Raw genomic sequence first — 15,095 nt, 5'->3', positions numbered from 1 at the left:
ATGGAGAAACCCCATCTCAACAAAAAATACAAATCATTAGCCAAGGGTGGTGGAGCGTGCCTGTAATCCCTGCTACTTGGGAGGCTGTGCTGGGAGGATCACCTGCACCCAGGAGGTTGACGTTACAGTGAGCTGAGACCTCACCACTGCACTCCAGTCTGAGCAACAGAATGAGACCCTGTCTCAACAACAACAACAAAAAGCACAAGTCCTTTCAATCCAGAACTTTAATTGTATTTGTATATATGTATGTATTTTTAACAAACAAATAAACTGGAACACCACCAGGATGCCAAAGATACCCTCCAGACCAGCCAGGCATGGTGGCTCACACCTGTAATCCTAGCACTTTGGGAGGTCGAGGTGGGCGGATCACAAGGTCAGGAGTTCAAGACCAGCCTGGCCAATATAGTGAAATCCCGTCTCTACTAAAAATATATAAATTAGCTGGGCATGGTGGTGGGCGCCTGTAGTCCCAGTCACTCGGGAGGCTGAGGCAGGAAAATCACTTGAACCTGGGAGATGGAGGTTGCAGTAAGCCGAGATTGTGCTGCTGCATGCTAGCCTGGGTGACAGAGCAAGACTCCGTCTCAAAAAACAAAACAAAAAAAAACAAGATATCCTCCAAACCACACCCAAGTTGAGATGCGACTGTATTTGCTGCCAGGCAGGCGTGAGAGGTCACATGCAGAGTGCTAAGAGCCATATGCCAGAGAATTTGGGGGACAAGCCACTCAGCTTGAGATGTTGAATGGTTCTTAATGCGGTTACTGCAGAGACAAAAGCACAAACTAGAATGGCCCTGAACAAGCTGACCAGATACTAGATCCATCCAAGTTAAGGGGACACAACTCTAAATCTGCCCAAGGGTGACATGAGACCAAACAAGACTTCCTAGGTCTGCTCCAAAGCAGAGCTCAATTGGCTCAGAGCATTAAGGCAGCCCAGATGGCTCAGGCTCTGGGAAAGTACAGGGTCTGAGGATCTTTCAGGCACGACTATACCTTCTGCTTTGCCCATTCTAATCTCACTGGCAGGCCATGCATAGATTGCTTCATCCTAAAGCCCAGCTCTGACTTGCTCATTCATCTAGGAAGCAATTAATCAGCTCCTACTGTATGCCAGGCACCATGACAGACACTGGGAACATAAAGTCCCTCCTCAGACAATTCATTTTTTTGAAAGGAGAAAATCCAAATATGGCAAGACAAAATGACACGTGCTTTGAGAGAGGTCCCCCTCCCTGATCCAGGACCAGCTACATAATTTAAGGAGATCAGGGCAAAATTAAAACATGCAGCCTTTTGTTAAAAAATTGTTAAAGCCAGGGGCAGTGGCTCATGCCTGTAATCCCAGCACTTTGGGAGGCCCAGGTGGGTGGATTACCTAAGGTAAGGAGTTCAAGACCAGCCTGGCCAACATGGCGAAACCCCGTCTCTACTAAAAATACAAAAAGTAGCCGGGCATGGTGGCGGGTGGCCTGTAATCCCAGCTACTCAGGAGGCTGAGGCAGGGAATTGCTTGAACCCAGGAGGCAGAGGTTACAGTGAGCTGAGATGGTGCCACTGAACTCTAGCCCGGGCAACAGAGCAAAACTCTATCTCAAAAAAAAAAAAAAAAATTGTTAAGAATTTTAAGGCAGTGACAGCAGGGCATTAAACCTAAACCAGGCCCTTCCCAATTCCCAGAGACCCCATTCACAAAGTTGTCTAAATCCTTCTGACATTAAGAGCCCACTATAGTCCAATGCCTACTTAGCTTCCTAAGCCTCTCACAGTAACTTATATTCCTTGTCCTATGCTCCAGGCAAATACAACTACTCAGATTTCCCAACACCTGAAACTTTCCCAATCCACTAACAGAAATGTACTCTCACTGATGAAATACTATCTACTGTCCAAGGCCTAACTTGAATGTTCCCTCCTCCAGGAAGCCTTCTCTGTCTGATAGCCTCCAAGGTGAAGCTTTTCTCCCTTTCTTTTTTTTTTTTTTTTTTTTGAGACAGGGTGTCACTCTAGCACCCAGGCTGGAGTGCAGTGGTGCAACCTCAGCTCACTGCAACCTCTCCCTTCCAGGATCAAGCAATCCTCCCACCTCAGCCTCCGGAATAGCTGGGACTACAAGTGCACACCACCACGCCCAGCTAATTTTTTGTTATTTTTTTTGTAGAGACAGGTTCTCATTATGTTACCCAGGCTGGTCTCAAACTCCGGAGCTCAAGTAATCCACCTGCCTCAGCCACTTAAAGTGCTGGCATTACAAGCGTGAGCTACCACATCCTTTCTTCCTGCTATCTAACGATCCCCTTACCTCACCGTGGTATGTGTTGCAGTCTACTCACATAATGGTTATTTTTGTATTTATCACTCCTTTTAGACTGAACTTTTTTAAGGGTCAGAGTTCATTTGTCTTTCATTTTATATCCCCCAGTAGAGTGTCCTAACAGATAACTTCGTTGATGAATTTCATACACAATGGGGCTCTGCAAAGTGAGCCTTCAACATTGTGAACGCCTTTGGGACTAAGTCCAAAGAAGGACTGGCCTGGGTACCCAGGATCATCTTGACTTGACAGAGACCACTGAGGTGCAGACTCAGGGCATCTTCAGAACAAACCACATATGGATGCCAAGAGTACTTGCTGGCCTGGCTCATGCTTAGGCCCAGGCTGGAGTGCACTGGCATGATCATAGCTCACTGTAGCCTCGAACTCCTGAGCTCAAGCAATCCTCCTGCCTTAGCCTCCCAAGCAGCTGTGACAACAGGCACAGCCATCACACCCAGCTAGTTTACTTATTTTTGTAGAGACAAGGTCTTGCTATGTTGCCCAGACAGGTCTCAAACTCCCGGCCTCAAGGGATCCTCTCACCTCAGCCTTCCAGCCACCACACCCCACCACAGGTAACTTTCAATGGACAAATAAATACCCAGGGACTCAGCAAAACAAGATATCTCAAGAAGCAGCATTCCTCTTCCCCAACTTAGAGCAGAAAATTCTTACCGGGGTCCAGGAATTTACACTAAAGAACACTCCTCTTTCAGTATAGTTTATATTCCTGTTAATGTTTTCAGTTAGGGATATAGTCAAATTTCTGTGAAAATCATTTTTCTGCATTTTCGAGCTGTTGAAGACAAAGAGGAATAAACTGGTTACAACTGAGAAAACAATTAATCACCTGAAAAACTGAGTTAAAGAATATAGTCATGTTAATCACAGGTTAAAAGACTACAAAATTTTAACATCAGAAGGCTGAAGGAGCAACACAGAAAACAAAATTTTACAAAAACCTTCATTTCATGAAATCTTTTAGTAAACACATTTCTAAGGCTTAAAAGCCTATCCTTAGAAAAAAATAGTTCCTATAATATCAGAGCTCTATGGTAGGAGTAAAAGGCTTCAATTCTTTCTAGATTATGAAAAAAGTAGATATTTCAACATTTCACATAAAAGGGAAAGAAACAGGTGTCAGCTGGTGGGGAAACTGGTATGTAGGCATACTGATTTACTCACTTATTTATTTATTTATTTATTTATTTATTTTTTTTTTGAGGCGGAGTCTCGCTCTGTCACCCAGGCTGGAGTGCAGTGGCGCGATCTCAGCTCACTGCAACCTCTGCCTCCTGAGTTCAAGCAATTCTCCTGTCTCAGCCTCCTGAGTAGCCTGGAACTACAGGCATGCACCACCACACCCGGCTAATTTTTTTGTATTTTTAATAGAGATGGGGTTTCACTATGTTGGCCAGGCTGGGCTCGAACTCCTGAGCTCAGGTGATCCACCTGCCTTGGCCTCCCAAAGTGCTGGAATTACAGGCGTGAGCCATTGCGCCCGGCCAGCATACTGATTTATCTTCAAAGACATGTTAGAATTAATTATACAATAAAAATACATTTTCACATTCAGATATGTCAACCAGCCATAAAGCAGATGACTCAGGAAGCCAGAGAGGCTTCGGAAATGACTGAAGTAGGGAGTGGACAACAGCCGTAAGTGACAGGGCCCTGGGCACGACACCAACTAGTGTCAGGGTTCTGACAACCCGAAGAAAGATTGCAAGCCTAATCGAAAGGTGTCCAACGTGATTAAAAAACAACAAACGTATGTTGAAGGAGATGCTAGGTTTGCTAGGAGAAAAAAAAAACAAAAACAACAAACCTTATCCAATTCAAATAGAACAAACAATGAGGGTTTCACTGAGCCCTTTCTGTGTAATTTTCATTCTTCCAAAGTGCTAAGATCATTCCTCTCAGCACCGTTCATTGCAATACTCTATTTTTTAGTATCTCACTCTTGACTATCCTTAAATATCTTGGTTAAGCCATCACTTCTTCAAGGAGAGCTCTCCTGTGCCCACGCCAGGACGCTCTGTGGCAAATCCCCAGAGCACCTTGCATTTTTTCTTCCTAACACTTAACAATGTCCACAATTAACTTGTTTAGTACTTTCCAGGCCATATACCTGAGAGCAGGAACTGCTTCTGTCTTGTTCACAATGGTATCTCTAGTGCCTGAACCAGTTCCTGGCACCTCCTGATTAATAAATGATAATTTATTGTTTGTATTATTTTATTGTTATATTTTATTAATAATAAATACACACGTATTTATAATATTAATAACTTATTAAATGAATGCATAAATGACTGGTGGTTGGCACCTGACTCCAGCAGAAAATATCATTTCTTAAAATACAAATCAGGCCTCTGGCCCTTACCACAGAGGGCTTCTCCCCACACTGTCTATCTGGGTAAAGTTTATGAGTAAGACAATAATATTGATAGTTATAATAATATTAACTACATTTCTTTTTTCTTTTTTTGAGACAGGGTCTCACTCTGTTGCCTAGACTGGAATGCATTGGCGTGATCTCAGCTCACTGCAGCCTCAACCTCCTAGGCTCAAGCAATCCTCCCACCTCAGCCTCCCAAGTAGCTGGGACTACAGGCACACACCACCATGCCTGGCTAATTTTGTTCATTTTTTTTGTAGATACAGGGGTCTCACTATGTTGCCGAGTCTGGTCCTGAACTCCTGGACTTAAGGGATCCTCCTGCCTCAGCCTCCCACAGTGCTAGGATTACAGGTATGAGCCACTGTGCCCAGCCACTACCTACCATTTAATGAGCAACTCAATATGTGCAAATTGCTTTACATCCACCACTGCATGTCATCCACACCATAATTCTGGAAGTGCTGATGTGTTTTTTCCATTTTGCAAAAGGAGGAAGCTATAGCTCCAAAAATCAAGCAGCTTCTTTAAAAATCACACAGCTGCAAGTGACAAATCTGGAAGCTGAACCTACAGCTGTCTCTCAACAAATCCCATGTTCTCAACCTCCACAGGGGATCCCCTTCAGGTGAGATGTCCTTCTTCTATGAACAATTTTGGAATCCACTTACCCCTGGCTGTGGTTTTGCTGGCCACCACATGCAATGAACAGAGGGTTCTCAGGTAGGTTGCAGTCACTGGGGAAACAGTCAAATGAGTTAGGCATTTGTCTACCTCACAAGCATGAATTTTACCGAGAATCGGTAGTGCGCTTCAATCAGCTCCCAAAGGCTTAAAGTATTCATTATCTAGCCAAACAGGACCAAGTAAGAGCCCATGTTCTCCCAGAAAGAGTGGATAGGCTGATGGCTGTCACTACCATGGTAATCCAGGCAGCCCCACACTGCCAGTCACCCCAGACTCAGCCTTTCTCTTCCCTCCCGGCTCCACCTGCTGAGCTGTTCCACGCTAACACGAAACGTCTCAGAATTTGAGACTGTGATCAAAACTGGTTCCCAATTATGTCACCTTCTGCCTAATTATACACATTTATGCCTAAATGTGTCAGAATTTCTCCATTTCATTTCTTTAAAAAAATCCATAATTTCAATAATTAAATAGCTAATGAAGGATTCCCTTTTACAAGTGAAAAAGCTTGTGAGAATGTAAGAGATAAACTCTGACATTGGGGGAGGCTTTCCCCCAACACTGAACACAAGCATTGAGGAAGTAGGTATTAACATAAGAAGAGTATTCTGGAATGAAGACTATCTTAAAACGATTTGCACGGAGGTCACTGAGGGAGGCTGGCATAATACAGAAGTAATGTGGAGTGTAGGGATGAGGAAAATTAGCTGCTGAAAAAGGAATTCCAAAAGGAGGTGGGAAAAAGCTGAAGGCAAACTCTTCCTACCAAAACATTTCTCTAGCCAGGTTTGAGCTGAGGAAAAGGTTCTCTCTTTGAACCTTTTCTTCTCCACCACAGGATGCAGAAGGCAGCCTTACGGCGTTAGCACTGTACTTTCAAATAGAGTTTGAGGTGAGTAGCGTTCTGGCTGGGAATGTAACTACCACTATTTCATTGCTTTTTTGGGAAAATATACCGTAAGTTCCAAATAACATAAGTGAGTTTTGGAAGATAACCTGTCATTAGTAAGCTAGGAAATGCCTGTTAATATGAGCATATATGTGTTTTCCTTTCTGTTATGAATTTTGTGTGTTGTCTCTTTTGGAGACTTCTCTGAATTTCCCATAAATTTTCATAAATTCTGATGAATCTTTCTTTGTATATGTATGCAAAGAAGCAATCAACTCATGGAATTTTATACCTTGGTAAATTAGAACAGGGATCAAGAGACAAGAAATATGTTCTCAATTATCTTTTCCTGATGAAAGAATAAGGTCCAGCTATACATCTTTCCTTAGCTATTTGGAGAACCAAATCAAAAATGAACACCAAAAAATGTTTTCCAGTCTGGATTATAAAAAACAAGTAAGTGCAGGCCAACCCACTCAGCAATGAGTCCTTCCAATATAAGCTTTTCTTCCTTCTAAAATAATAATAGTAATCAACACTTAGTAAGTGCTTCCTCTATGCTAAACCCTTTACATGACTGATCTAATTTACTCCTCACAAAAATCCTATGATGAAATTAGTATTGCTGTCCCAATTTTACAGGTGAGGAAATAAGATTTTGGAAGGTTTAGCAACTTGTTCCAGATAACTCAGTAGTGAGTGGCAGATCTCTTAAATTCTGTACAACCACGGCAGTATGCACCTAAAAACCCACATCCACAGGACAGCTTGGGGATTTTAGTTGAGGTTTATTTCACTATTAAAAGTGGCATTCATATGAGATTGCTATTCCTGCCAAATTGTTACTCACTGAGTGTTAAAAACAAGTTTATTATGTACCAAGCTAAGGTCAAATTTGTCATCAAAGGGAATTTTGTTTCAAATCAACACAACACGTAATTATGGTTAACATTGTTTGGTAACTAGCAAATGTTCATAAGGGTAAAGGATCATCACCCAGTATAATATTCTAGACCTACATTCTGTAGGCCATTCCAACTTACAGACAGCCAACTCTGCTATGATCCTGACCTGAACAGTCTCCCAGGCACAGGTCCTGCCCAGAGAACCCTCTTTCCCACTGCTGGTGGCACAGCCTAAGCTTCCCACTCTGCCCTTTCCCTGATTCAGGGGCTGCCCCGTGCTTCCTAACGACACCCACATCCCAACCTGGTTTAGGTCAGCAGTAGGGAGAGGCTCCAAGTCCAACAGTATGGTCAGAAATGGGTTCTCTGGGCCAGGTGTAGTGGCTCACGCCTGTAATCTCAGCACTTTGGGAGGCAGAGGTGGGTGGATCACTTAAAGTCAGGAGATCGAGACCAGACTGGCCAACAAACATGGCAAAACTCCGTCTCTACTAAAAATACAAAAATTAGCTGGATGTGGTGGTGCGCGCCTGTAGTCACAACTACTCGGGAGGCTGAGGCAGGAAAATCACTTGAACCTGGGAGGTGGAGGTTGCAGGCAGCCGAGATCATGCACTGCACTCCAGCCTGGGCGACAGAGAGAGACTCAGTATCAAAAAAAAAAAAAAAAAAAAAAAAAAAAAAAAAAAAAAAAAAAAAAAAATGAAGAAGAAGAAAGAAGACAAAAAAGAAATGGGTTCTCCAGTCAGGCGTGGTGGCTCATGCCTGTAATCCCAGCACTTTGGGAGTCCGAGGTGGGTGGATCACTTGGATCTCAGGAAGTGGAGACCAGCCTGGGCAACATGGGAAAACCCCGTCTCCACCAAAACTACAATTAGCCCGGTGCGATGGTGTGAGCCTGTGGTCCCAGGTACTCAAGGATGAGGCACAAGAATCACTTGAGCCCAGGAAGTGGAGGTTGTAGTGAGCTGAGATCATGCCACTGTACTCCAGCCTGGGTGACAGAACAAGACCCCGTCTCAAAAATAAAAAACAAAAACACATGTGCTCTTAAAAAAAAAGAAAAGAAAAAGAAATAAATGGGTTATCAGAAGAACCTTGGCTCCCTCTGATCTAGGTGTGGTGTTAAGACTCTGTGAGAATCTAATGATCTACTACAGCTAGAAGTGGGGACAATCACAGTGTACCTGACCTATATTTGGGCTGAGTTTATGATTAACACTTGTCCTGAGCATGCTTAGGAGAAGAAAAGGAACTGGAGGTTCAGCAGCTATCCCATCTGGGCTAGATGTCAAATTTCAACAGAATGTTTTACAAATGCATTTATTTTTCATTTTGTGTTGGAGTGTGTGGCGGGGGTATGTAGCTATCGCTCTGTTTGCTTCTGTTTTTTTTTTTTTAGTATTAGGTGAGGTATCCTTTGACACCCTCAAACCCTGAGAGTGTAGTCAGGGTGGAGAAGTATGTCATCACATCACTGCTCCTCGCTACAGCAAGAACACAGCCACTCTGGGACCTGCAGGTACAGTGGCTCACACCTGTAATCCCAGCACTTTGGGAGGCCAAGGCAGGTGGATCACTTGAGGCCAGGAGTTTGAGACCAGCCTGGCCAATATGTTGAAACCCTATCTGTACTAAAAATACAAAAAACTTAGCCAGGGATGGTGGTGCACACCTGCAGTCCCAGCTGATTAGGAGGCTGAGGCACGAGACGCCCTTGAATCTGGGAGGCAGAGGCTGCAGTGAGCCAAGATCGTGCCACTGTACTCCAACCTGAGCAACAGAGCACGGCTGTCTCAAAATAAAAAGAAAGAAACAAATGGAGCACACCTATGGAGACTGATTCCTGCCTGGCTGAGCCATTTCTCACAGACCCCAAATTTTGCAATAACTGTCTCTCTATTTCAAAAACACAAGTGGCATCAACCAAGCCAACTGGATGGGAACCAGCTGGGTTTATAAGATTACTGAGTTTCCATTCTTTACCTCTTTGAATAGGTTAAGAAAGCACTTCATGAGATTATTTTGTTTGTTTTTATGTGATCAGTTGAAAACCTGAGAGTTATGTTGGGGATGGGGTAAAAGGCAGGGACTGATTGGTAATAGAAATGGAATATGAATTCACCTGGTCCCATTCTCCAACATGAAGCTTGTTAGATGGTAAATATTAGTGGACCAAAACGCCATATCATCCAGTCCTCCAAGAAAATACTCTTGGAATTGTTCCACCAAAAACGGGGACTTTGTAGAGTAAGTGGGATATAACTATGGCAGAGAGAAAGAAAAAATAAAATACATATGGTACTATTCCTGGTATCTTTACAATCCTTTAAGATTGGGAAGAATGAAGACTTTACCTTGGAAACAGCTAGCATCTCACCATACCTGCAACATAAACAATAATTTTTGCTGTGAGTTGCAGTTTCTAACAGAGAAATGAAGCAAATAACGAAGAAAAAGTTCCATCCGTCCTCATCCACTGTCCTGCAACTGCCTTTGAATAAGCAGAATCCATAAATCCGAAATCCAGTCTCAGGAAACAAAAACATAAAAACTGTGCTAAGGAAGTCACAACAAAATCAGCTGCAAATTGTCCTCTGAGTTACACTTACATTTCTAAGAACTGGATATGTGAACAATCAACAATTACATTTTCAGTGATGACTTCTCGACCATAGAGTTTCTCATAAATTCCCAGTAGATCTTTGACTGGCACATACCTGAAAAATGCAGAATAACGTATGAGTTGTTTTGATTCTGAAGCTGAAAATAGTAACAGCAGCAGCAGCAGCTACCAGTTATTCCATGATTATCTTGTGCCAGGCACCATGTAAAAGTCTTTACATGCACTAGCTATTTAATCCTAGCAATGACATCAGGTGGTTAGTACTATCATATTCCCATTTTACATAAGAAGAAATGATTAAGGCACAGAAAAGCTAAATAATTGGCCCAGTGATGCAGAGCAAACAACTGGTAACCTAATCAAACGTTTATGTAGGTATACTCAGATTGGAAACTGTAACATACAAAAGGAGTGGTTAATTTTGTGAATTCAGAGTTCTTTCTAGAAGTAATTTAAAGTATTTTCATTGTTTCAAGTTGAATTGAAAAGAAAATTATTTTAAAATACTATTATAAAAATGCCTTCTCACTCTGACATCTTAATTTCAGAGTATACAAAGTATACAAAAAAGTATAACAAAGTATAAAAGTATTGTGAAAGGAAAATAAATCTCAGAACCCCAAAATCACTAAACTAAAGGGAAAAGTCAAGCTGGGAACCACATAGGGCAAACCTGCCTCCCAATCTATTCCTGTGTGTGTGGTTTTGTTGGTTTTTTTTTTTTTTTTTTTTTGTTTTTTTGGAGATGGAGTTTCACTCTTGTTGCCGAGGCTAGAGTACAATGGTGCAATCTCCATTCACCACAACCTCCGCCTCCCGGGTTCAAGCAATTCCCCTGCCTCAGCCTCCCGAGTAGCTGGGATTACAGCCATGTGCCACCACGCCCAGCTAATTTTATATTTTTACTAGACATGGGGGTTCTCCATGTTGGTCAGGCTGGTCTCGAACTCCCAACCTCAGGTGATCCACCCGCCTCAGCCTCCCAAAGTGCTGGGATTACAGGCGTGAGCCACCGCACCGGGCCCTCCCAATCTATTTCTAAGTGAGATTAAAAAGCTACATACCTCCCTCACAATTTGCCTACAAGGAATTAAAAGATTAAAAAACTACATACCTCCCTCATAATTTGCCTACAAGGAAATTCCTGTGGGCAAAGGACAGACAGAACTCAAAAATCATCCTTCTGCTCACCTGAGACAAATGTATATCTGACTGCTTCCTTTGCCTAATTGTTTCACTAAACCAGACTACAGCATAAGTAACACTATTCCTGTAAATTGTATATTCAGTGAAAGGCTAATTGGAAACCCGGAAGAATGTCTTGTATCTACTATGACCTGGAAGCCTCCTACCCCGCTTTGAGTTGTCCCGTCTTTCTGGACTGAACCAATGGACATTTTAGCTATTTAATTTAATTTTTTTTTTTTTTTTTTTTGAGATGGAGTCTCACTCTGTCACCCAGGCTGGAGTGCAGTGGTGCAATCTCAGTTCACTGCAACCTCCACCCTTTAAGTTCAAGCAATTCTCCTGCCTCAGCCTCCCAAGTAGCTAAGACTACAGGCATGCACCACCGTGCCTGGCCAAAACAATTAGCCTGTAAGGGGACTGAACCCGCAACCCTGGTGTCATTAGTACCACACTCTAATCAACTGAGCTAGCTGGCCAACAGCCATTTCACATATATTGATTGATGTCCCATGTCTCCCTAAAATGTATAGATAACCAAGATGTGCTCCAACCGCCTTGGGCACATGTTGTCATCAGGATCTCCTGAGGCTGTGTCATGGGTGTGTCCTTAATCTTGGCAAAACAAACCCCCTAAATTGATTGAGACTTGTCTCAGATACTTCTTGGTTTACAGTATAAAGCAATGAAGAAAATTCTAAATCAGGCTTTTGGTTCACAAATATTAGTTATTTCAGTTGGAAAGAGCAGCATTTAAAAATCAGATTTAAACTGAATCATCTTTTAATTTAAAAATTCTCAGAATAAGCAAGATAAAATCACAACCAACAAAATCTAATTTTAGTAGGTTTTTTTTAGTAGGTAAAAGAAAGACACAATTGAGAGACTCATTTTTTATTTTATAAGAGCGCTGGAATGGCATTCCCAATAAAAATAGCTTAAAAGGTCAGACAAAATAACAAAAAATACTTTTTTTAAATGAATCACCAAGCTAGCAGGACAGCAGAAATTTTTCAAAGACCAAAAACAACTAGAAACAAAAAAACCCTGGGAGGTAAGCAAATGGGACAACCAGCTTTTGCCCTGAGAACATGTGCCATACCCTACACTTTAGGTTTGGAACCTGGATGGTTTTGTTTGTTTGTTTGTCTGAGACGGAGTTGGAGTCTCACCCTGTCATCCAGGCTGGAGTGCAGTGGCACGATCTCGGCGGCTCTTAACTTGAGCCTACTTATTCTAGCACCATGGAATATCACCAAACATGACCAGTATAACTCCAGTCATATCTGATAAAGGAGACTCTAATGCAGCAACTATTACTAGAGATAAAGAGGGTTATTGCCTCACAATAAAAAGCTCAGTTCACTGGCCGGGTGCGGTGGCTCAAGCCTGTAATCCCAGCACTTTGGGAGGCTGAGGCAGGTGGATCACGAGGTCAGGAGATCAAGACCATCCTGGCTAACATGGTGAAACCCCGTCTCTACTAAAATACAAAAAACTAGCCGGGCGAGGTGGCGGGCGCCTGTAGTCCCAGCTACTCGGAGGCTGAGCCTGGAGAATGGCGTGAACCCGGGAGGCGGAGCTTGCAGTGAGCCAAGATCGCGCCACTGCACTCCAACCTGGATTTAACTCCAGTTAAATCAAATACATACAGCTAAGAAATACAACTATAAAAGCTTTAGAAGTCTACGTAAAAGAACAAACATTTGCCCTCAAGGTAGAAAGATTTTCTTTCTATGTATGTATGTATGTATGTATGTATGTATGTATGTATGTATGTATTTATTTTTGAGACAGAATCTCACTCTGTTGCCCAGGCTGGAGTGCAGTGGTGCAATCTCGGCTCACTGCAAGCTCCGCCTCCTGGATTCACACCATTCTCCTGCCTCAGCCTCCCGAGTAGCTGGGACTACAGGTGCCCGTCACCGTGCCCGGCTAATTTTTTTGTATTTTTAGTAGAGACGGGGTTTCACCATGTTAGCCAGGATGGTCTCAAGCTCCTTACCTCGTGATCTGCCTGCCTTGGCCTCCCAAAGTGTCTTTTTTTTTTTTTTAAGAGACAGGGTCTCACTCTGTTGCCCAGACTGGAGTGCAGTGGTGCAGTCATAGCTCACTGAAGCCTCAAACTCCTGTGCTCAAGTGATCCTCCCACTTCAGCCTCCTGAGTAGCTGGGACTACAGGTGCTGTGCCACTACACCCAGCTAAGAATGGATTTCTTAAATAAGACATCAGAAGTACGGATTACAAAGGAAAAACTGGTATATTCAACCACATGAATATTAACAAATTCTGTTTGTCACGATACACCATAAAGTAAGTGAAAAGACACACCACAAACTGTGAAAGACATTTGTAACAATTAAATGACAAACTGACAAGAGAGTAGAAGCCAGAATATATAATACTTACAAATAAATAAAAAGGATAAGCAACCCAACAGAAAAATAGACTGAAAACTGGAAAAAGTTTTCACTTAAAATTAAACACAATGATCCATAAAATCGAAGAAAAGTTTGACCTCATTAGTAATCTGGGAAATTCAAATTGCAGCCTTAATGAGATACCATTACATACAAACAGGCTGGAAAATTTTAACAGCTGGACAATACTAAGTATTGGAGAATGCAGAAGAAGCAGAACGATTACACAAAGCTGATGGGAGCATAAGGTGAGATAATGATTTTGAAAATGTAAAATTAAACTATGACTCAGCAACTCCATTCAAAATTGGGTGGAATTCAATTTTTCAAAGAATCTACTTAGACTATGCTAACATGAAGTTTTGCTTTTCAAAATTTACCAGTGCAGAAGACTTCTAATTATATTGTAAGTTATATTTTCTAAGAAACAGAGTCAGTTCTAAATGCCATTTAGATATCACATATTTAAATGTACATTGCTCTTACCAGCGTCGTGCAAGGTAATTAAAATTAAATTCAAACTGGCTCAACACATCTCCTCCTAGGGTATGAAAAAAATATTGACATTTGGTGGATTAGTGACAAACATAGCATGCATCTTTCAACATAAGGTCTGACAAGTTAGATTATTAGTTTTTCACATTATTACATGTTTTTGTTCATTGTTTTAGGTAAAGGCATGCTTTTTTTTAAGAAAAAATTATCTTTTAAAATCTTAGTGAAACATATACATTAAGAAAGAATTAGACATATAACCAAAGGTGATTTTGTTTTACTTTAAGGAAATATCTACCATAAGGGTTTCCTTTAATAAACACCACTCACCACCTAGTTTAAATATTTAAAAGTAATTTACTACTAGAGACAAAAGGTGGAATTTAATAAAGCTAAAGTATTAGGAGAGTGGGAGACATTAGCTAATGAATTTTAACCCAATGTATAAGTAAAGTTTTTCTAAAGTTAAGACATGTCAACAACAAAATGTAGAGTTTTTTAACAAAAAAAACATATAGACACAAGTTCTTAGAAATACATCTCTATGTTAAATGAGGTACATCTCTCCTATATATGAACTGCAACATTAAATAGAAAATACATGCAACAGGCAAAATATTAAAGACACACATATTTAAAGCACAGTGGTGATGTCATTATAAGTGAACTATACCACAGGAGAAAATTAAGCAAATGTAAATAAATGGTACCAAAATCACCAGCCGAATGAGCCTCAGAATAGGAGCCGTGAAAATCAATCTGAGAAAGAAAGAGAACCATCTGGTGTGTATTACAAATTGTAGCCCCAACTCTTACTCCCACAATCAGGCAAGTGGTGGGAGATGACAGCTAACTCAATGAACTGCTGAGGATGCATTATAGATAGACTCAATTTTCACACTAACATTTTATTAGTTAAAAAAAAAAAAAAAAAAAAGGAAGGGTGCGGTGGCTCACGTCAGTAATCCCAGAACTTTGGGAGGTTGAGGCAGGTGGACCACCTGAGGTCAGGAGTTTGAGACCAGCCTGGCCAACATGGTGAAACCCCTTCTGTACTAAAAATACAAAAACTTGGCCGGGCATTGTGGTGGGTTCCAGTAATCCCAGTTACTTGGGAGGCTAAGGCAGGAGAATCACTTGCACCCGGGAGGCAGAGGTTGC

The 15,095-nt window shown here is 41.8% G+C and overlaps 1 protein-coding gene across 1 annotated transcript in view; it reads right to left on the bottom strand.

The window, feature by feature from the left end:
• GPLD1 (glycosylphosphatidylinositol specific phospholipase D1) overlaps window positions 1-15,095 on the bottom strand; it is a 65,815-nt gene that overhangs the window by 34,104 nt on the left and 16,616 nt on the right. Inside the window, exons 6-12 of the mRNA XM_017878552.1 lie at window positions 14,645-14,693; window positions 13,926-13,980; window positions 9,820-9,927; window positions 9,565-9,592; window positions 9,333-9,472; window positions 5,398-5,463; window positions 3,001-3,121 (exon numbers count right to left, since the gene is read on the bottom strand). Coding sequence (XP_017734041.1) covers window positions 3,001-3,121; window positions 5,398-5,463; window positions 9,333-9,472; window positions 9,565-9,592; window positions 9,820-9,927; window positions 13,926-13,980; window positions 14,645-14,693 — 567 coding nt within the window. The remainder of the gene's footprint in view (window positions 1-3,000; window positions 3,122-5,397; window positions 5,464-9,332; window positions 9,473-9,564; window positions 9,593-9,819; window positions 9,928-13,925; window positions 13,981-14,644; window positions 14,694-15,095) is intronic.

The sequence above is a fragment of the Rhinopithecus bieti genome, unplaced genomic scaffold (assembly GCF_001698545.2).
Source record: "Rhinopithecus bieti isolate Rb0 unplaced genomic scaffold, ASM169854v2 scaffold_11110, whole genome shotgun sequence".
NCBI lineage: Eukaryota > Metazoa > Chordata > Mammalia > Primates > Cercopithecidae > Rhinopithecus > Rhinopithecus bieti.
This window is presented reverse-complemented; position numbering and strand designations above follow the sequence as displayed.